The sequence below is a fragment of the Equus caballus genome, chromosome 15 (genome assembly GCF_041296265.1).
Source record: "Equus caballus isolate H_3958 breed thoroughbred chromosome 15, TB-T2T, whole genome shotgun sequence".
In the NCBI taxonomy this organism is placed as follows: domain Eukaryota; kingdom Metazoa; phylum Chordata; class Mammalia; order Perissodactyla; family Equidae; genus Equus; species Equus caballus.
In genome coordinates, this window is record NC_091698.1 from 52,197,221 (window position 1) to 52,220,301 (window position 23,081).

The 23,081-nt window shown below is 48.0% G+C and overlaps 1 protein-coding gene across 4 annotated transcripts in view; it reads left to right on the top strand.

Moving 5' to 3' along the window:
- Window positions 1-21,031, top strand: part of SPRED2 (sprouty related EVH1 domain containing 2) — a 117,325-nt gene extending 96,294 nt beyond the window's left edge. For all 4 annotated transcript variants that reach the window (XM_070236294.1, XM_023618976.2, XM_023618977.2 and 1 more), the window contains 2 exons: window positions 14,960-15,109; window positions 17,764-21,031. In XM_070236294.1, coding sequence (XP_070092395.1) covers window positions 14,960-15,109; window positions 17,764-18,429 — 816 coding nt within the window. In that variant the 3' untranslated portion in view covers window positions 18,430-21,031. The remainder of the gene's footprint in view (window positions 1-14,959; window positions 15,110-17,763) is intronic.
- Window positions 21,032-23,081: the final 2,050 nt, after the last annotated feature.

The window sequence follows — 23,081 nt, forward strand, 5'->3', positions numbered from 1 at the left end:
AAAATATTGACTGCAACCCTTTAACCTTGTTTCCCAATGCACTCATCATGCAACTAGTGATTTGGAAGACGCTACTTTGGGAATACAGAGGTGTGTAAACCCTGCCTCCAGCCCTCCTGGAGATCATGGGATGGTTTGGACAGAGACGAGATTGACCTAGGAGAGGCTCAGAGAATGGCACAGACTGTGTAAAGTGCTCTGGTCCAGAGTACTTCACAGGGAGGGACGTGGGGTTCAGAGAAGACTACCAGGAGGTGAGGTGGGACTGGTCCTTGGTGGCATTTGAACACGGTTTAGGAAGGGGCTTCGAGGTGGGAACCACAGGGGTGAAGGCGGAAGCAGGGATGTGCGTGGTGAGTTGCCTGAGCATCGCAGATCCCAACCTGACGTGACAGAGCATGCGTAGGGGTTTCAGGAAATGAACTCAGTTGTCGTTCCATGGAGCGGCTGGCTTCCTATAGTGCTCCGAGCAGATCCTCTCAACAGTTGGCATGTTGCTTACATCTGTTCCTTTGTCACGTTTCGAGAGACAAACAACAGCAGGCGGGTTAAAAGGTGGCTTCCTGTGCTCCAGAGCAAAACTGTCATCTGCAGCTGCTTCCCAGCTACCTGCCAGAAGTGATTTATAGAATTGAGAGAGGGCAAGAGGGAAAGGGGCGATGGAAGCCTGCATCCCTCCTGGTTTTGTCCTTTAATGCACAGGGGGATGGTTCAACGTGCTGCTCTAGAAGGAAGTGTAGAAACAGCCCTGCTGTTTCCAGACGCTCAGAAACTCACTGGAGAAGGATCTCCACTTAATTGTGTTTCGTGTAGGCCCCGATGTATATGATCAGTTGCCTTCACTCCATTTACAAACAAGGCCTGTTAGAATAGTACCTCCCTTCCCCAAGACAGGCCCAGTCATTGGGCTGTTGACGATTAGGAACACATCCTGTGTAAGGATGGGAGGGTCTCCCGGGGCTTACACACTACGTTTCCCTTTTCTTCACGAGCTCCCTGTCATTAGACTTTGTGTCCTAAGACAGTAAATGAGATGTCTCTGAAAGCTGGAGCCAAGCAAGTGAGCAGCTGCGTTAACTCCTGTATAGTCCACAGCTTCCCGAAGCTGGTTGTATTCTAAAACTTTTATTGGTAAGACAGATGTTTAGAACTCGGAACTCATTCGTGATAGAAAGAGTATAAATGGTGATAAGACCCTCCTACAACTTATGATGGATTGGAAGCATGAGAATTTTCTAAGAGAAAAGCGTGTGGATAGGAAACCCTTCAGAAGGGTAACATGAGGAACCAGGAGTATTATCTGCTGTTTGAGGGGATTCTGTGGGGCTAGGAGGACAACAGGACATTGTGGACATTCTGATGCACATTCTACATTGGAAAATAAAGTGGAGGAAGGGGCACCCCCATACCCGTAGAACGAGTGTTTGGTGTGTGCTCTCCAAGCGTAGGCTGTCTCTGCTCACGCTTTCCCAGCTCTCGTGGCTGCCCCCAAACCAGCTTGTCCTCCTGACTTCTCAGCATGGTAAAGCCATGTTGCAATTCCTCAGAGTAAAATCAGTGTCCTGCTTAGCACGTGCATGAGTGCACGTGCACACACACCCCGCTCACCCATCTGTTGCCAGGTGCCAACCCTGTTGCCTCTGCAGTCTTCCCAGGCCTCTCCTTCCATTTCACTGCCTCTACCAGAGCCTCTTGATTAGCAACCATTCTCATTTTCTGAGTTTGGGCTATTTGTCTGTTCATGTGTCCTAATATTTCTCCCTGGACCAATTATGATTGTTCTCCCTCCTTTAAAGTCCCACAGCACTTCTGTTGTTCTTTTCCCTCTTACCACTTGAAAGTCTGTCTTTTTTTCATCTTTTGTAGTTTATTTGCTGAATGAATGAGTCTGCATCTAATGAGAAGCAGGTTATTCCTCATTACAGTCTCTGCAACCCTCTAAAGATTTGCTCTATAGGTGATCAATACATGGGTGATCTGAACTCAGATGTAGTGTGTAACAGTCATAGGTGTTCATATTTTACTCGTTTGCTTTTTTGTTATCCCAGGGGACCATTTAAAGTTGGGTGATTTTGAGGGGTTCTCGGTAGCTTCTTGTCATATTTTTCCAGCTGTGTTTTCTGCTGAGTCTGCAACTAGGAGCTGAGTCTTAGTGTTGTCACCCACTATAGCTCTTGGCCACTCAGGCTTCTTCTCGCTCTCGCCGTCAACTTTCCCCCTTGCAGCACAGTCCCTTCACGGCCCCTCTACTCCATGGGAGACCTCAGTTACAGTGACTGATCCAGGTGAACACAAATACCCAGGTGGCAAGTGTGTGCCTGGCATTAAATAGGGATGTATGAGGGAATTCAAATGAGGCCTGAGCCATTTGGGACAAATTTGTAAGATGAGTAATGCAACAAATATAAAGCAACAACAGCAGCAAAAAGGTTAGCGTTCTGTAACGGGCGTTTTTTGGCATCGCTAAGAGTTAACACACTCTTGTTGGTGCCTCCAGCTGACAGCTTTTCATTTCTTTCATTTCAAAGTCGGGGAGACTTGAGAGGGAGGGACAGAATGGAAAGACTCCTGAGTCTGTTCCCCCTGTTGAGCTTCTGTCCTTGTGGAGGAGACGTGCTGTACGTTGTCTCGTAGAGGAGACCCTCATAAACGTTAGAGGTGAACGGGTTAGCTCCGTGCGTAAGTTGAGCTGGTTTGTTCCCCAGTAGAACTGACTTCCTCCCAGATCCCTACAGTTCAGGGCCCTGAGGTCAGAGGGTTTGGAGTGCACAAGGAAGGGGGTTGTTGAGGAGAGAGAGAGTAGAGAAAACGGACTGTATAGAACTCAAGAGGCTGCGGGTTTTATGGTCATTTAATGAACCATTTTCCAAATTCCTGTTTTGTAGGGTTTGGTCCCTTAAAACCCATTGGTTTATTTACTGCTACAGAATTCTAAAATCATTTTTAAAGGTTATTAGCATCTTCATAGATAGACAAGGATGATTTTAATACAACCTTGGGAGAATGCAGCTGCAGTGCGTCCATTGAGCCAGCTGATCTAGAGTCTGTGGGCACGTGTTGTTGGCGCTTCAGCTGTCATTGCGCCGAGTGGCTGGATTCTGGTTCTAAAGCTGGGGGATTTAGAGAAATATTTGCTTTATAGAAAGATCCTTGGGGGTGTATAAAATAGCTAAGTCTTCGTCTTCCATAATAAGAAGTCCTTAAATAATATCTAAATCTGCAAATCAGGAAATAGTAGTGTAACCACATGGCATTGAGAAAATGGAAATACAAGAAGAGCCACAAGAATGTAAAGTGTATTTCTCTGGCGAGTGAGAAGCTGAGATGGAGGAGGCGAGACTGCTATTTGAGATGTTAAATGATATACATGTATTGATTTTTAAAAAGAAAGAAAGAATGAGAGGGGGTTTTCTCAGAAGGAGAGAGAGGGAGTCAAGAAAGAGGGGTCAAGAGACACCTTAGAGACAGGAATCCTGATCTCCCCCATCTGGGGGCTTAAAGAGATTCAAGACTCAACAGAGGTGAGCACCATGCTCTTGGCGCTCTTCGTCCTCCCACTCTTTTCTCTGTGATGGGAAGCAGTGTGTCCACCGTGGAAGTCGTGACCCGTTACAGGTAGGATGCCTGACAGGAGTTAGCTGGAAGTATTTGGCTTGCTGGGAGGCCAAGATAGCTCCGTAGAGGCCAACTCCTTAGAAGTATAGGTCTCGGAACTGGAAGGGAATTTGAGTTCATATCAGACGAGCCAGCCTCCTTCCTTCTGGCAAATGAAGAAGGATTTGCCTCGTTTTACGGACACAGTCATGGGAGCAGCTCGCAGAGTCAGATGGGTGGCGTCCCTAAGAGCACACAGCTGGTTCGTAGTAGAGGAGTGAGAACACCATCTCCCAGCCTCTCCACTGCACCACTGCTGTTTTTCTCTTCCTCTGATGAATAATTACGTTTATGACATTTCAGCTCTTCTGCTTTTTAAACAACCAGCCAAGTACAAGAGTTGTATTTTAGGGTTCTCTTGGGGCTAAGTTGGAAAAGGGAGAGATAAGAAGATAAATATGTGACTGATGCCCCGTGTGGCCCATTCATGTGATGACTTGGAGCCTTCTCACCGAGTGTTGCAGCCTTAAAGGTCCTCAAAATAGCTTGACCATAGGAAGGCCTCGGAGCTTGACCGTAGGAAGGCCTACCCTATCTGAGGTTTCAATTTTTTTTCTGCCATCTAGATTTGTACTGCCATCTAAGTATTGCTTCTGGATTTGAACAGCCCTTTTCCATGGTGATTCCTAATTCAGCCTAGTGCCTTAAGGCCTCCATCCTGTATAATGAGTTAGCTTCTCTCCTGTGCACCTAGAAAGGGTACTGTGTACCATCCTTTGCAGAATTGAGAAGAGTCATTCACATCATTTTGTGTGGGTCTGAATTCCCTCCTAGAACCCAGTAGAAAAAGACTAGCATTTGGGTTGTTTTGGTGTTTCACTGTACTTTATTTCTTTAGTTAGGCAGTCCTTCTCTACATGGGAAAAATGTCATGTCTTTGACAGCAGCGTCAGCTTCTAGCCATGTTCTGGCCAGACTGGAAAACTTGGTCCTTCCTCATGCCCTATGCCTGAACCCTTGACATCCTGTTTATTACAAGCTGCGTTTTATTACTTTCTGGCTATTCAGAGCAGTTGTCCCTAATGGCACCTCGGACCCTTCCCGTCCACCCGAGGTGTTTTCCAAAGCGGGGCTAGACCAAGTAGTGGAAACCAAGGTACTTAAGAAGCAGTTTGTTCTGTCCTCGACGGGCTTTGGAGTATTTGCACGTTGTGCTTGTTTTCATTCTTGGTTAAGTAGAAGAAATGAGTTCACTGAATTTTGTAATTATCAAGGTTTCATTTATAGAAGCAGAAGAGTGCAGAATACCACAAAATTTTCCTTTTTCTTGAGAAGTTTTTTCCACATAGTCCATTCCCAACAACCATGAAGACTGAAGGCAAATCTATCAATTTTGTAATAAATGGAGTTCATTTACTGATTTTCTAGGAAAGAGGTTGTTTTAAGATGAAGTGGCTTGTGCCCCCCGAGTTTACAGGGTTTGGAGGCTCCAGAGAAGCCTGGATTCTAAGCTTGGTTCTGCCATTAGTTAGCTGTGGTCATTGATCCTCTGGACTCAGAACTTTCTCAGGGTGAACGCATTTCCTCTGAGTCTCTGTTTGCTGGCCCAAGGGACGGGGGCGGGGGGAAGGGAACCGTGGTGTGGAGCTGGCCCTGGCTCTGTGCCCTGCACATTCACATACGGCACTGGGTTCGGTCCTCACAACCACCCTGGCAGGTACATATTGACACTCACATTTCAGCAAATAAAAGCACCAAGGCTCAGGGAGATGCAGCACCCTGTCCTCAGTTCCACACTCTGCTCACCCAGAGGCAAACCCCGAGTCTACTTGCTGCCTTTCAGAGAACTTTAAGAAAGGAAAACATTTATTCAATAAGTTTTGGTAAATTTTTCATATTAAATATGCCAGATTCCCTTAATGGCAAACGAGTCACCTAAATGATAGACTTTTCAACCAGTGCATTGGCTTAAAACCTCATCCGTCTGGTCCGTGGAGGCATGAGGTTCGGCTGGCCCTGCTGCTCTGAGAGCCCCAGGCTCATTTTAGATGATCAGTTGATCAGAAATGCATTCTGTCATCTCTACCTTTGGATTGAGGGTTTGGGGCAAAGTGGGCTGGGGGAGGGAAAGTAAAGAGAAAATAGGTTGAAAATGTAAGTTACTTCCACAAAGTTTCACTAGTGAAACTGATCTATGGTGGTTTATTAAGAAAAGCAAAAATGCTGTGGGCGGGGCGGCCCGGGCTGTGATGACACCAGGGAGCAGTGAGCATCTCCTCACTGCTGCTGCCTGAGACCCAGCACCGCAGGGGGTGGCGTGGATGGTCTCAGAAGAGGATGGGAGTTGCTTTACCTTCTAAATGACAGTAATTATCAAGCTCACATTACCAGGAAGAAGATCTTTATATTCGATAGGTAATACCTGCAGTGGCTAAATTAAAGCAATTAAATGTCTAAGGCTTGCACAAAAGCTTTGCCATGCTCTCCATTTCAGGAAGCCCGAAGGCGAGTTGCTAGCCCTCCCACTTGTGTCTTTCTTCATTTACACAGATATCATCTCATCTTAAGCTGTGGCTGGTAGGATACCATTATTTCCATTTTACTAATTCATGCTGAGCACATATCAGGGTGACCTGAAACCGGCCTTCCTGCTCCTAGCCCCTCGGCCCTTCCCACAAAACTAAGCTCTGGGCTTATCAGAGTCCTTTCCTTTCATATCAGAATCCCAGCACCAGCCCAGGGCGGAGTGGTTAAGTTCACATGTTCCACTCCGAAGGCCTAGGGGTGGGGACCGGTATCGTTCATCAGGCCATGCTGAGGCAGCATCCCACAACCAGAAGGAGCTACAACTAGAATATACAACTATGTAGTGGGGGGCTTTGGGGAGAAGAAGAAGAAGAAAAAAAAAAAGATTGGCAACAGATATTAGCTCAAGTGCCAATCTAAAAAAATTTTTTTTTAAAAAATTCCACCTAACTTCAAATTTTAGAAATGTAAAACTTTTTTTTTAACCTATGGGAATTTCGTTTTTGTTGTTACTTCTTCAGAATAAAAGAATGCCCACTCTATCTATCCTGTGGTTCCCAAGAGGACAATGTCCCAGAGTCTAGGACAAAGTTATCACTTTCTCCCCCAGCAGCTGCCTATTAGACCCAAACTGCCTGCTAGCCGGAGCCATAAACAGCACTGCCTGGCTGATTTCTTGCTCTGCTTGCCTTTTTGAAAGAGGACACCTGGAACCCACGTAGGCCCTTAGGACAGGGAAGCCAGTGCTACCTGTTCCCAAAGACCTGTTGACAGAGTGGGTGACAGCTTCCTGTTTGCCAAAGAAAAAAGGATTGGCTGTAGGTCTGTCCATCTGGTAGATCCTGAGGGGACGGACGTACTTTGCTGAAGTTAGAAGCAACAGCTCGTTCAAACCACCTGAGCCAGGAGCCTTCTGAGGCCTCCAGCCATCCAGTGTACTGTCTCCTGAGAAGCAGACCAGAGTTTCATGTGATCAGTCTAGTCTCCCAGCCCAAGGATAAGAGGAATGGTGTATGTTTCTATTTCTGTTTACATTTATTTATATTTATATATAGTGAGTGTGTACATACTTTTTTTAAAAAAAATGAGAAGCCCTTGCAATAGGAAGAATATTGAATATTGCTTTGGTTGCATCAGCTGTTGAGACCTATTTTGGTGGTGGATTGCCGTAAAAATAACACAAATTGCTGTCATAACTACTAGTTAGCCGCCATTAAAAATGTAAAATAGCAGCAGCATCTACAGACCGCGCAGAAATTCTACTTAATCGATCTGAATGGATCCTGCGGCTCTTGAATCAACTAAGTGGCAGTCTTGATCGAACCCCTGCGGCCTGTAATGTTCTTAGAGGGGAGAAGGGAGTGCCATGTAAAATTGTTGGAGCTCAAGTGGACCTTGGAGGTCATCCAGCGCAGCTCCCTTATTTTACACATGGGGAAACTGAGGCACAAAGAAGTTAAACAACTTGTCCAGGACGTGTCGTCTAGGCTGGCCTGGAATCAAGGTTTTCTGATCCTCTCAGTATCATGCTACTTTTGCTCAACGTTACTATATGATTCCTAGATGGTGTGATTTAGCTTCTTAAGCGTTTTCTTCACTTTATTTTCTATGCCTTACTCAAAACATGTGAGCCTGCAGACCCCCCGAGATGGCTGCTCAGAGTAGGCTCGGCTCCTCACGCTGTGTGCTTTCTCTGGCTTGTATGTCCCAGGGACACAGGGATGATGAAGTGGCTGTACTTGTTTGCTTGGCCCTCTGGAGGTTGGGTTCGTCCCATTTGTCTCCATTCCCAGGAGGGAAAAGAAAATTGCCAGTTGTCGGGCTTCTCGTAGTCTCACTGATATACCCAGCAGGAGCGTCCTCCTCCGGAAAGCTGTAAACCCAGTGCCCCTGAGTGGTTCCAAGTGTCCTTGAAACAGCAGCCCTGGGCACATCTTTCCTCTCCCATTGGCACTGCTTGCCAGCTGCTGCTACCTTTGTTCCCCACCCCACCACCCCCACTTTTGGAAAAAAGAGATTTAGCAGGAAAATCCAGGGGGGTTGAAGGGATGCACACAGTCCTGAAAACGCTTGTTTCACTTTGAAATGCATAGTGTGACCCACCCTGAATGCCCCCAGAAAGCCCTTGGGCAGCAGCCAGGACTCCATCCCAGGATGGGTAATGCAAGCAAACCGCCTCCTCAGCTGCTCTGGCCTCTGGGTTCCTTCCCTCCCTCCCTCCTTGAGCTTCCCATGGTCAGAGGTTGGCCTTCCAAATGAAGAAGGCTCATTCCCGGGCCCAGGGCATGTAAACAGATGCATGTGCTTCTTTACGAACTTCCAGGTGCACTCAGCGTCCCTCCGTAGGAGAAGGAAGAATAGCCGAGTTTCCAAGAGTAAGAAATCCTATTTCACAAAATATGCTCGTACAGTAGGAGGGAGCCAGCCACATACTTAGCATTAGGCATCAATCTTCTAATCGTCTTTCTCGATTCAGACCAATTCCCACCCAAACCAGGCAGCACTGACCTTGGGGAAGTGGGCACCTCAGCCTAATGTCTTTTTGTACTTCAGGTTTTGACTCATTGTCAAGATATCATAACATTAAAGTCAACTATTCAAAAGAAAAGTCTGTATCAACTTCTGAGGCTCCATGTTCTTTCTCTCATTTGTTGTTAAATTCTGGAGAATTATAGGAAACATCTGAATTCTCAAAATAAGAACAACTTAGGTCTGCAGAGACCAGCCATTGGAAGCTCGCTCTTTTTGAAGACGTTTATCAGATGTTCACTGATAAACTTCAGTCTCTGTTTGCTTCCTCTGGGCCTTGGTCTGGGTTGGCCACCCATCTAGAAGGCCACCCACTCATCTCGGTGCCCCTCCTCAGGGAAGCCACCTGGCCTTGCCCCTCCCTGCCCATGTCACCTTCTGTGTCTGGGCCCACATCCCACAAAGCACCCAGCCCGAACCCAAAAGCCTTTCAGGGCAGGGATGGCTGTTTTTACCACCAGAGTGGATTTGCTCAGGCAGTCGTGTCTGTTTTCTCAGTGCCCTCTGACTCTTTCATCTCAGTACCCGCTGACGCTTGCTTCCACCTCCCATCCCTTCATTTTCTCATCCTCCAGTTCCTTTTATGCTCTTCCTTAACAAAGTCTTGTCTCAGCTCACTGCCCCATTAGAGGGTTTTAGAACCAGGTCACACAAAGTTTGTTATGACTCAGAATACATGAGTTTGTACAGTAACCATAGAAACATTTGAAAACGTAGTCAAAGGTCTACCCCTTAAAAAGGGATCAAACTTAGGTGGTTAAGAAACACAGCTCCCATGTTATAGATGGGAAGCTGCCTCACTCAGTCTACAAGACTAGCATAACCCTGCTACAAAACTGGGCAAGGACAGCTCACGGAGAGGAAAACAGAAGCCAAACTCACTTGTGAATCTAGATGTAAAGTTTCTAAGTAAAATACTAACAAATCACATCAAATATTTCTGAAACAAATTTAGTGAAAAACCAAGAGTATATCCCAGGAATGGAAAGGTGGTTTATATTGGAAAAGCCAACAGTTTAATTCATACATTAATAAAATAAAGGTGAAAGATTATGTAATCATCTCAATAGATAGAGAAAAAACATCTGGTGACATCCATCATCTTTTAGTGAAAACCCGTAGCAATCTAGAATACAAGGAAACTTTTGGAACTTTATAATCACTCAAGTTCTTTAGAAACATCATATTTAATAGAAAATCATTAGAAGTTGTCCCATGAAAGTCAGATTCAAGGCAAGCAGGGCCACTGTCACCTCTGTTTTTCCCTGTCACACTGCAAGCCCTGGCAAAAGATGCAATAAGACAAGAAAAAGTGTAAATACTGGAAGGGGGACCAAACTCTTTTGTGGATGTTGCGATTTACTTAGAAAAATCCAGAGAATCATTGCATAAGGTATTTGAACTTTCATAAGGGAGTTAAGGCAGCCAGATACAGGACCAACCTAACAAAATCAGTAACTTGTCTATAATCGGCAGTAACAGTTTAGAACATGGAAATGCTTAATCTCCTTTCTTTTTTTTTAAAGATTTTATTTTTTCCTTTTTCTCCCCAAAGTCCCCCGGTACATAATTGTGTATTCTTCGTTGTGGGTTCTTCTAGTTGTCGCATGTGGGACGCTGCCTCAGCGTGGTCTGATGAGCAGTGCCATGTCCGCGCCCAGGATTCGAACTGAGGAAACACTGGGCCGCCTGCAGCGGAGCGCGCGAACTTAACCACTCGGCCACGGGGCCAGCCCCGATCTCCTTTCATTTTTGCAATAACCCTGAGGACGATTTTGCAAATGTAAAAACTGGAGTTAGAGGTTAACTTGACCAAAATCACACAATTATAACTAGCAGAGAATGAATCCAATCAGTCCACCTGAGCTGTGGCCTTGTTGGTTAGCATTGTAATACTCCATTGCGCTTCTGTTGTTCAGCGCTGCATATTAATTAGGTTGCAGACTTCTTAATTGGACATCTTTGTAATAATGGGCATTGACACTGAGTCCCAGTCAAACAGAGGCAAGATGTCTTGGAGAGTACATTGCAGGCGGCCGCAATTGTGTTTGCTGCATCACGGTGCGCGAGACCTCCCAGGAGTCGGCAGTGCCGGCCTCGCTGTCCACAATGCGCGGCACTGAGGGCTCGCTCTGACTGCGCTCTCTCCGGATGTGGGGAAGCTGCCGCTGAAGCCTCTGCTGTTAGGAGCCTGAGGTCCTCGAGCAGAGACGAGCCGCGGAGGACTGCTGCTTTTGTTCTTGAGCTCAAACCTGCAGCAGTACAGAGACTCCCACTGGAGAGCAAGGCAAGTTTAAAACGCGGCCAGAGTCTGAGTTGCAGGTGAAGCTGTCAGATTGGTAGGTGTCATTAGCTTATGCACACAAATAGCAGAGAGATGCTCAAGAATCTGGCATGTGACTGTGTGTAGGTGCATAGCTTCGCGGGCTGCTTTTCTGAGGCTCTGTGTGGAAACCACAAGCAGAGTCATGGAGAGGCCATTCCGAGGTGCATGTGGGAGACAGGATGTTTCTTCCCTGGCCTTCCTTGGAGATGCCCAGACAGGACATTCCTTTTGTTTGTAGGTCACACTCGCCACTTTGCAAGATTTGTCTGATAGTATAGATCGGAAATAAGCCCCGGCTTCCAATGGAGCTTCTCTTGCCTGCTCTCCTTTCTGGAGTCCAGACTGACACAGGCATGGGAGGTGCTGGGCTGGGAGGTCCCCTCAGCAGGCAGTGAACTGTGGACACGCCCCAGAGTTTTCCGGCCTTCCTGCTCCTCTGGACCAATTCCCTGTCAGATAAGGAGATACTAAAAGGCCTTTCTCAGTCTCGCATTCTCTCACAATGTCCGGGAAGCGATGCCCTGGACTCTGTGGTGGGAAGAGGCTGTTTGGGTCTGGGGAGGTAGGATGGTTGCATCAGAGGACAGTGTTTCTGATGGCTCGTGAATACTAGGAGAAACTGGGTGTGGATCGTTTCTCAGAATGACTTGCTATGTGTTGTTAACCTGGACATGGGTCACAGAAAGTAGGGTGGATTCGGGTGGACAGGTGACTAACACAGAGGTGACCCTGAGGAGTTAACCGAGTTTCTGAGAACTAAATGCTGAGTGCGTATAACAGTGCTCAATACAAGGGCAGCTCCTAACCTACGAGGTGACTGTCATGTGGGAGTTGGATAAGAATTTAACCCTTGAGATTTGATCACACCAAAGGGCCCCTATTGACTCATTCAGAAAGTGGTTATTGAGATCCCTAATTGGAACCCTTTGTATTGCGAGACACCGCCCCCTTATCTTCTGGGTTTGTGTAAGGCTGGGTGCACCTTCTTACTCGGAGAAGTGGTGCTTGTGTTCATCTCTACAAAACACCTGTCAGAGCCTGCTATGGGGACGGGCTCGCCTGAATTGAGAAGCAGCAGTGTGGGGCACTGAAATCCGCTGGGCCTGGTGGTCAGGGCTGCATTTCAGCCCAGCTCTGCCAGCGGCTGCCTGCCACGGTTGGCAGGATCGTGCATCTCTCAGGCTCTCTGTTCTCCTGTGTGTGATGTGGGGACGATAGTGTACCGGCAGCTGCGTTCACATGGAGTCGGGGCCTGGCACCTCGTAAGCACTCACACAGTCTGGACAATTAAGAGTTGTTTGCTTTGTTGTTCTCACTGATCGACAACCACCCGAGTGTTAAAGAGGGAGGCAGTACCTCCGAAGACATAAAGAGTGGATGACAGTTGGAAGACAGGCCAGAGTTTGGAAGAAAGTAAAAATTCTTGTGTACCCGTCTGGTCTCTTTCACTTACTGGGATTTGAGGGGTAACTGGCAACTCTTCCCTATCTGAGTTCTGAACCAATTGAGGGGGAAAGAAAAAAAAAGATAGGAGACCCTTTGTTACTGAAGATGCAGGAGTGGATGTCCCAGGACCGGATCCCAGGCTTGGACAGACCTGCCCTGCCAGCACAGGGGCGCTGGATCTCCACAGCCTCCCCACAATGGGAGGACCCTTGACCTCCAATTGGACCTCACAGTCCCAAGAATGGTTGCCAGCATGTGCGACTTGCCAGTTGGGTGGCCTCCAAGAGGCAGAGGAGGGAAGCAGCAGCCTCCAGGCCCAGCTCCATTCCACCTGCTGTAGAGAGGGTGCAGGTGGAACTGCTGCCAGAGGTGGAATCAGGAGTGAGGAAAAGTGCACCCAAGTGACCGACCCGACACCCTCTGGCTTGAGTTACTGAAGGGAATTGGAGCATATCATTGGGACAGCCTAGGGTGGAGCAGGGTTCAGGCTTGTCTGGATCCAGAAGCTCAAGTGGTGTCTAGGTGGGCCTTCTTCTTTGTTTTGCTTCACTTCATACTCAGAAGGTTCCCTCCCTGTGCCCTCACTAGGATTCCAGGTTTATGGGACCCTTAGATCTTAACTTCAGAAATAAAGTCAGCATCTTTTCTTACCTCTCTGTCAAAAATCTCTTTGTATTGCCTTAGAGAGGACAGCGTGTCCATATATGAATTAGTTCCTGTGGACTGAGGGATTGGAAACAGGTGTCAGACCCACAGCACTTGGACCAAACAGAATGAGAGAGAAATCCAGGAGGACTGGGTCCCCAAAAGGATGGTCCTCCAAGTTTTAAGAGTTGACAGTGGGCGTTGCTGCATGATCGAAATATGGGTATCTTTTCTTTTTCCTGAATACTTGTAGTCCCATTTTTCTGAGCATTTATTACTTTCTAAATGGGGAGGGGGGTAAAAACAACTTTTGTAAGTCTATTTGTTTTGTTTTGTTTTGTTTTGTTTTTGAGGAAGACTAGCCCTGAGCTAACATCTGTGCCCATCTTCCTCTACTTTATATGTGGGACACCTACCACAGCATGGCTTGACAAGTGGTGCCATGTCTGCACCCAGGATCTGAACCAGCGAACCCAGGGCCTCTGAAGCAGAACATGCGAACTTAACCATTGTGCCACCAAGCTGGCCCCTATAAGTCTAGTTATTTTAACCTTGCCTTGCCATTAAAAGGACTTATGACACTAACAAAAAACACATAAAATAAAAAGAGATAAATAAGCAAATGAGATAAGGGGAATTTAAGAGTGAGAAACAACAGCCAAGTAGGAGTTCCTAGATATTTGTCAGAAATAGGACACCTAGGGGCCAGCCCCATGGCATCATGCATGGTTAAGTTCTGTGGGCTCCACTGAGGTGGCCTGGGTTTGGGGATTCAAATCCCAGGTGTGGACCTAGGCCACTCATCAGCCATGCTATTGTAGCAACCCACATAGAAAATAGGGGAGGATTGGCAGAGATGTTGGCTCAGGGCAAATCTTCCTCAGCAAAAAAAAAGAAGAAGAAGAAGAAGAAAGAAAGAAATAGGACACCTAGATATCAAGGAAAACTTTTTCATTTATTTAGGAAAAAGGGAAAAAATGAGATCATCACTAAGAAAGTAGAAGGTGGAGTGGGGATCCTGAGGGGCCCTGGTTCTAAAGGTGGTTGCCAGCTGCAATTAACAAAGCCTTTTATAAGCATATGGCTCCTGGGCCCTGGGGGGTTGTGGAGAGACCATCAGCTGGGATCACCTGGCCCACCTCAGGTCTCAGGTGGCAGCATGAAGCACCTAGGTGGTGGGTATATTGGGAGGTGGTCGGGGCTCCCTGTGCTCTGCCCCTGGCCACAGTCCATCCCGATATCTGATCCTTCCAGAGATGCCATCCTAGAGGCTCCAGCCTGAACTAGTCACATCTGCTGGGAAAACAGCTCTGCACTCACCCGCCACAAATGGTGGCCTTTGTCCCTCTGTGCAGTTTAAGGTGACCCCCAAGGCTTGCCTCCAGCCCAAAGATTACAAAATCTCTTCCTAGAAAGCCAGCACCATAACACCCCTGCGGTGTCTTATCTCTGAGGCTTTCCCAGGCTGGAATTAGCCCCACATAGAAACATCTGGGTTTGATTTTTTCTTGTTTGCATCTCCCCTGCTTGCCTGCGTACCTTGCAGTCCAGGCCACAAGTGGGGTAACCGTTCCTGATCAAACTGGAACATGCCAGCGGGAGGCCTGGGGTAGGGGGCCCTTCCCCAAAACCCGGTCGCCGATCCCACATTTGAAAAAAAGCCAACTTTCCAGGGTCTGGTGGTTGGGTTTCTCTGCCTGTTGAGCCAGCCACCTCGTGTTTACACAATCTGGCCCTTCAGGGGTCCTCCTGCCTCCCAGGGCCAGGATAAACTCCAGATTTCGGGAAGTGCTGCAGGATGCCACACATGGGGCTGGACGGTGTGTTAGGGTTTGGTGTGTGGGTTTGGTTTCTGTTGTTTTAATTAACTCTTGGTTACCTCCCTCCAAACAGACAGCTACAGATAGTTCTTCTAATTCCTCTCAGAAGAGGGAACAACCTACCCGGACAATCTCCTCTCCCACATCCTGTGAGCACCGGCGGATTTACACCCTGGGCCACCTCCACGACCCGTACCCCGCGGACCACTATCACCTCGAACAGGTGAGCAGCAGTCTCGCTCCTTCCTCTGAGGTCAGTGGGGTGGATGGCTCCCGAGGCCAGAAGGTCTCCTTGCCTTCCCGCGTAGCCAAATGCCCTGAGGCCAGGCCTCTTCTGCTGTCCTACTTTGCATCCCCACCCATATTGAGGGTGGCAGTGGCTGCTCCCCCTGACTCAGTTTTCTGTGTGCCAGACACTTTGCTAAACCCTTCCTGTGCTTTTTCTCGTTTAATCCTCACAAATCACCCGACCAGGCAGGTCATTGACACCCCCAGTTTATAGAGGAGGAGGTGGAGGCTTAGAGAGCTAGAAGCCCTGGTAGACCAGGATTCAAGTGCAGGTCTGTTCACCCAGGGTGCTCTCCTGCCTCCGGCGTCCTCTGTCCACACGGCCTCCTGGCTTTGAGTGAAAGCACAGAACCACAATCAGGACTAAAGAATGCTACACACTTGGCTCGAGCACCCTGGCACCGTGGGCTGCAGGCCCAGGCTTGCTTGGGGATGTAGCTGGAGTCTGGAATTCAGTAATTCAACAAATATTTACCAAGTGGCTGTTTTGCGGAGCAGGTTCCCAAACTGGGGCATGGACTGGTGCCCGTGTGGAGCGATGTGGCCACCAGTCTGCTTTGAAAAGAGAAAAAGGAGCACAGGGCAGTAAGGTGTTTTTTTTTTCTGACATAAAGCTAGATTTATATGACTTTTTTTTTTTTCCCTAAGTATCTTATCGTGTGCCTCTTAATTTTTTGGCATTAAAATGTTCTTTTTTAAATCACATTATGGTAGCAGTAGATAGATGGGAATTGAGTTTTTGACTCTCCTTACTTTGCAAAATAAATAATTAGCAAGTCTATGTCAGCTCCCAAGATTTGTTTTGAAATCCTACAGGATTGTGATTTTCCAAAGTCCAAGGAACTCTGATGTCAATAATCTGACAGGAATTAGGGCAAAGCATGTGAGATGTGACCCCTGCCCTCAGGACCTCACAGTCTGGTGGGACGTGATGGGTAAATCTAATTACCCTGTGATTTAAATTCTATAACAATATTATAATGACAGTAATGGCAACAGGCATCAGGCACATCCAGTGTGACAGGCTGTGTGCTGACACTACAGCATAGATTCTTTCTCTTCATTCTCACAATAGCCCTAAGCAGTCTGATAGTCGGGGAAACTGAGTCTGAGGCTTAGCTTTTTGTTGTTAGTGCCCTGGAGTTGATTTCAGCTCCTGGTGACCCTGTGTACAGAAGAGCAGAGCCCTAACCGGTCTTTTTGCGCCATCCTCTCACCTTCTGATGCTACATCAGACAATGCTCTGCTGCTATTCATAGGGGTTTTATAGCCCACTTTTTCGGAAGTGGGTGACCAGGTCCTTCTTCCTGGAAGCTCCACTGAAACCTGTCCACTATGGGTGACCCTGCGGGTATTTGAAATACTGGTGGCATAGTGTTCAGCATAGCAGCAACACACAGCCGCCACAGCATGACAACCAACAGACGAGTAGTGTGGTTCCCTGACCGGGAGACGGGCCCGGGCCCCTGCAGTGCTGAATCTTAACCACTAGACCAGCAGCAGTGGCGAGGCTTAGCTACTTGCCGGTAAATTCCATAGTTCGAATTTGACTCCAGCGGGTCTGCTCAGAGCCATGTTTCTCACCCCTGAAAAAGCCTTCACGCCCCAAGGACTTTGAAGGTGGAAAATCTCATTCTCTGCTGCAGCCGAGATGCCCCGTGCAAGGCAGGCTTACCTGCGTCTACTCCGTGACTTTACTCAGCGCCTGCCACTCTGGACAAGGCATTGTTGCAAACTGTAGCACGACTCCCTGCAGAGACAGCTCTGTCACCCTAAGGGAGGATGCCGTTTGGGGGTGAAGGCCCTAGGGTGTAGCTCTGGGTCCCAGCTGCCAGGGCTTGGGTGCCAGCTCTGCCCCTCACCATCTGTGAGAGCCTGGGGGCCTTCGAGCCCAGGCAGTCAGCCTCTGGAGCCTGTTCTCTTGCCCTTTTTATATCTCGGCTTCTTATCTTCCAGACCATGTTACAAGGTAGTTATCCTTAGTATCCCCTTTTGCTTTTCTGGACATGACCCTCAGTGAGAAATGCATTTCATGTTGTGACCCAGTATGGATGTAGTGTATACACATAGATAATGAAAAGTACTTACCCTTATAACATGCAGTTCTTATATTTCGCTGAGGGGGAAAAAGCTGGTCTTACAAAAGAGAACATACTGTGCAAAAACAGGCAGAACTAACCTAAGCTGTAGGAGATCAGCACAATGGTCACCATCCCCCCAGAGGTGGGAGGTGCTGGAGGGAGGTGGGGCATGTCCCGGGGAGGCTTCTCCCGGTCTGCTGCCTGATCTGGGTGCGTTCAGTTTCTGAAAATTCCAGCTGTAGTCTTACAATGTTCACACTTTCCTGCATATATGGTAATATTTCAACAAAAAGGGGAATAACGCCGGTCTCGACCCATTAAATTAATTTCCTGACCCAGGAATGAATTGAGACACAATTTGACACACTATCTTTGACCCACAAGATGTTCAGTAATTACAGGATGGGTCCCTTCCTTCAAGAAATGTCTTTGTCAAGGTGAAAGGTGCATAATAGAGGATGGAGAAGGGGACGCTGCTATAAAATATTGTCTCTTTTTCCTGGGGCAGCCGATGCCAAGGCCCTACCGCCAGGTGAGCTTCCCAGACGACGAGGAGGAGATCGTGCGCATTAACCCCCGGGAGAAGATCTGGATGACGGGATACGAGGATTACCGGCACGCGCCCGTGAGGGGCAAGTACCTGGACACCTCGGAGGACGTGGACTCCTACGTGCGCTTCGCCAAAGGCGAGGTCCCCAAGCACGACTACAACTACCCCTACGTGGACCCCTCAGACTTTGGCCTCGGCGAGGACCCCAAAGGGCGCGGGGGTGGCGTGATCAAGACGCAGCCGGCCCGGGGCAAGTCCCGGCGGCGGAAGGAGGACGGCGAGCGCTCCCGGTGCGAGTACTGCAGGGACATGTTCAACCACGAGGATAACCGGAGGGGCCACTGTCAGGACGCGCCCGACTCCGTGAGAACTTGCATCCGCCGGGTGAGCTGTATGTGGTGTGCAGACAGCATGCTCTATCACTGTATGTCGGACCCCGAGGGAGACTATACAGACCCATGCTCGTGCGACACTAGCGACGAGAAGTTTTGCCTCCGGTGGATGGCTCTTATTGCCTTGTCTTTCTTGGCCCCCTGTATGTGCTGTTACCTGCCCCTTCGGGCCTGCTACCACTGCGGAGTGATGTGCAGGTGCTGCGGCGGGAAGCACAAAGCGGCCGTGTGACTCGGTGCCCCTCCCTCCCGCTCCTCTGTCCACGGTCACAAGGGAACTTGTCTTCTCCACCCTCTCATCTTCTCCCCTGCTCCCTGGTACCTGGCGGGCGCCCTTCCGGCCTGGGGAACCTCCCCGGTGGACTCTGCCCTCCCCCCAGCCCCCCACTCTGCGTCAGCCACACACCCATACACGCACACAGTGTTCTAAGGAAAGGAACCTCCGCAGAGACTCTCGTGTATTAGCGATCTGTAATCAAGCTGTCTTATCCGTGTTGATTTCCTGTCCTTCCTCCCCACCTCTTCCAGTTCAAAGTCACCTGTAGTAGGAACTGCTGATCTTTGGTGGGTGTTGTAGGTGGTTTTTTCCAGGAGCGTGGAAGACCCCCTTTCTCTTGGGTCAGCTTGACTGTTGCTAATGAGCATCATCGGGGTCCTGCGGAAATGTGATGTTAGAATGATGAAACCCTGCCAGAAGTATTTTAACCTGCAGTCGGTTGTTGTGTATAGGAGGTGAGCTAGTTAACTTCTACCACAAAACAAGATCACTTTAACTTGTCCAAAGCCGCATTTCCCCCGTAAGCTGCAGTGTCTATCTTGAGCCCATCATCGTGTTCTGCCCCCCACTCATCCAAATCTTGTCAGTTATTCACTGATGCGAACATTCTACCCGTAAAGCGACTGAGAATTGAGCCTTAACTTCAGATTAACTTGTGCGAATCAGGAAAATTCCGTAAACTGCATTGCGTCCTCTCGGACCAGGGCTAGAAAGGGGGTTTCAGGTCTTTCTGAGCCTCCCCAGGTACCCCTAAAGTAGAACTTTTTAAAATTATGTCACCACCACTTCTAAAACTTTAGCAATATTAGAAGAAAATGCTAATGAAGTAAGAAATTTTGCTCATTGTTCTGCAAACCAAGTAGTCCATTCAAACACAAACCAGTGTTCTCCAAAAAAAGTTCCAAGTGAAAAAACACTAAGGTTGTGATAATAAAACTCTAAGAGCTTTTTTCCCCCCAGTGGCTATTTTCTATTAACCGGGGGAAATTTTAAATGTCATAAATTGGAAGAGTGGTGGGTTGCCCTTTTTTGTTCATGGGTTTGTGGGGTTTTTTTCATTTTGGACTCAATTTCACATCACCAAATTCTTCATTTCTACTTGGGAAAAAACATGGCCATATGTAAAAACCCTTCTGATGCCTAAGTGTCTTTCTCCTGCAACCCCAAACTCAGACTTGCCACTTTGGGTGCACAGACGGTCAAGTCAGCAGGCTGGGTCTACCTGTCGCCTTGCCACATAGGAGGCTTCTAATTAGCTGGGAAAGAGTATTTTTCTAATATATTGCAAAGAATAGCCAAGTCTTCTTGCTGCAGAAAGAAGAAAAGTGAAGAGTGATTACCTGTACCTAGCATAGTACAATCAGAACGGCCTGGAGACCACGGGGGACAGGCTTGTTGGCGCTGGCTGTTCTTCCTGCCATAATCTTCCTGTGGCCATTGCCAGCTGAGGGTGTTGCCTGGTCCCTCTCTCCCTGCTTCCCTCATCCCTTCTCTGTTGCACACAGGACATCCGTCTTCAAGGAAAGGGACTTTCTTCTTCCAGTCTGCCAATAGTACGGGGAAAATGCTAGCCACGCTTACCTTCATGGCAATGTTTTCAGCTCATCTGACAGCCCATCGCATTTCTTTAGTCAGGTCGTCGGTGTAAATACCCAGTGTGCTTATGAGTTAGTGGGTGTATGTTTTCATTTGTTGGAGTGACTGGTTCGGGCCTTCCAGTTTGGGAAAGGAGCAGAGAGCTGTCAATCTGGTGATGCGAGAGCCGCCCCCCCGCCAGGAGAACATCTCGAAAACCTGCAGCCAGCCTCCAGACGTTGTCGAGAGACCATCTCCCCCACTCTGAGGTGCTCCCTCAGGGTCTTTCTCAAGGTCTCCTCTCTACAAAGCACAACACTAATGTATGTTTTGTTAGACCTCAGTTCACGTGCCCCTATTTATTTCAGGATAATACACACATCCCGCCGCTTTGTGTTTGTTGTCCCTAATTAGTCATTATCTATTTCTGTCTTCCTTTATCTCTACTCCTTTTCCACCCCTTTGAAGAGTTATGCTGGTGAATCTTCTTCCGCGTACACTTTTGGTTGGTGAAGGCAGCAGTTAAGGGCACAAGGACAGCCATGGGGACATTGATGTAAATACATCTCTCTCTAATTACCACGCTGCAGCTGAGCAGTGTGTAGCATTTTCCCAGTCAGCTCTGCCATACTGACGTCAATCATTTGAGAGAAATTATTCAGATTTTATTTTTGTATCTGTGGTAACAAAACATTAACCAAAAGATTTTCTGTTGGGAAGCTTCCCCCTGACCCCCTAAGCTATTTGCTCACATTAACAAATTAAAGTGCCTGAAGCATAATTCATTCTTTACCTGTATACTAAAAACCCTGTTGTATTGATTTTTTTATAATAAGCCTTTTTACCTCTGTGTAAAAAATATATATACAAGTGTATGATGTACATTTTAGTTCTTAACTTTTTTTTATGGTTTCTAATATGTATGACCAACGTAGCCATTGCTTTAAAATGTACCATGTAAATATAAACACATCCTATCAGATTGCTGGCTTTGGGCTCTTTGTCTGGCTGGAGACGGGATGGCATTTGAGCCTCTGCAGACGTGGGGGTTCTGGCCCACGGGCTGGCTGGCAAGGGTTCTCCTTCGGAGAAAGACGTGTGGACACCGGTCTGTTTTTGTGAGGCCCTTCCCGCCTATGGTTATGTCATATTCCCAAGGGGAGACTGCAGCTCCTCGGGCTCGGATGCCTCAAGCGAAAGGAATGCTGTATGTCACCGCCCAGGGAACACCCCCTCTTCCTAGGCCCAGCTTCCCCCACTCGTGCTCCTCAGAGGGAACAGCTGTACCTCCTCCGAGTTGTTTTCTGCCGATTCCTGCTGAACCTCAGGTGGGTGGGGGTGCGTGTGTGTGTGTGTGTGTGTAGCTAGGAAGACAGTTTCTCACAGAAAACAATCGTTAAAACTGCAAGACCCTTGGTCTCTCGTAGTGGTTCTATTTCACTGACACTTGGCCCACTTTCCCTTCCAAATGGGCCCCTTGGACACTCAAAAGTTACAGTGACGGTCCCCTGGAGGAGATGAAGTGTGGGGTCTTTTAAAGGTCACAGAGGAAAGTTTCAGCTCCATCACTAGAGAACCAAGTGGGGGCCTTAAAAAGAGATGTGTAGAGGGGCCCCTCCATCTTAGTTTTAACTCATCCCAAAAGGGGTGACTTTTCCAAGGCACTGGCAAAGGTGGAAAACAACAGGAGATGCTGAAAGTTGGATATCGAGAGGAGAGAAACAAGCCGTGAAGATTGGTAAGGAAGAGATTATTAGAGAACTTAATGAAAGTTGCTTCAGTAGAGTAGGAGGGCATAAACCAGGTTATAAGGGGGGAGAGTCAACATGGAGGAAGTTAAAACATCAAATGTAAAATATGTTTTCAAGAAGTCTGATGCTGGGGTCGGCCTGGTGGCACAGTGGTTAAGTGTGCACGTTCCACTTTGGTGGTCTGGGGGTTCGCCGGTTCAGATCCCGGGTGTGGACATGGCACCGCTTGGCAAGCCATACTGTGGCCAGCATCCCACATATAAAGTGGAGGAAGGTGGGCACGGATGTTAGCTCAGGGCCAGCCTTCCTCAGCAAACAGAGGAGGATTGGTGGCATATGTTAGCTCAGGGCTAATCTTCCTCAAAAAAAAAAAAAGTTTGATGCTAAAGGAATAATGGGATTGCTCTGAAGTGGAATTGGTGAATTAAAAAAATAATATCTGCCAAGATAACATGTATTCATTTACTTCTTGTTTTAACAATTAATCCTGAATAAATTGTTTGGATTTTAAAAAAGCAAGAGGAGAACTTGGAAGGAACCTCTAAGAGCTGCCGGGTGGAAGGAGTCCTAAGATCTTCCTTGACCCCCACGCACCCCTGCAATGCATTACCCATTACCCCTCCCATTACCCATTTATAGTTGAGGAATTGAAGCTTAGAAAGGGTAAGTAACTAAGGTCACCTGCAGTCACATGAAGGAAGGGCTGAACCGGCCTGAGCCCAGGTGACTGACCACAGAGCCCAGGTCCTTTTCCCGACCTCACTCTGATACCTCTGCTCACCTCCTTCCCTGTTCATGGACTTGAGAAGTGGGCACCAGTCAAGAGCCTTGCCAGACCTCCCTGTTCCTTCAGGGCCATCAGGCTGCTTCAGGATTAGCTTGTCATCTTTCGTGCCCAGGGTGCTCAGCCGGGAGCTGGACACACTACGTGTCATCTTTAACCCCCCGTGAAGGAGAGGGTTCATTTCCACCTTACAGGTGAGGAAGCATGCATAGAGAAACTGAACTAAGTCTCAGGGTTGCTGGACAGTCTGCCATTACTAGCCATTAGCCCTTGGGAAAGAGACTTCGCCTTTCTGAGCCCAGGTTTCCTCGGGTATAACAAGTGGAGTGGTCCCTGCCCCCAGCACTCCGGGAAGGTTCAGTCATATGCTGAAGTTATGGTGCAGTACCCAGGCGGTACTTCCAAATGCTTGTTCTTTCCTCACTTCCTCCTTTATCCTGGGACCCTGAGGAAACATCAAGAATAGAGGACAATCTCTTTTGAAGCACAGGTGGCTG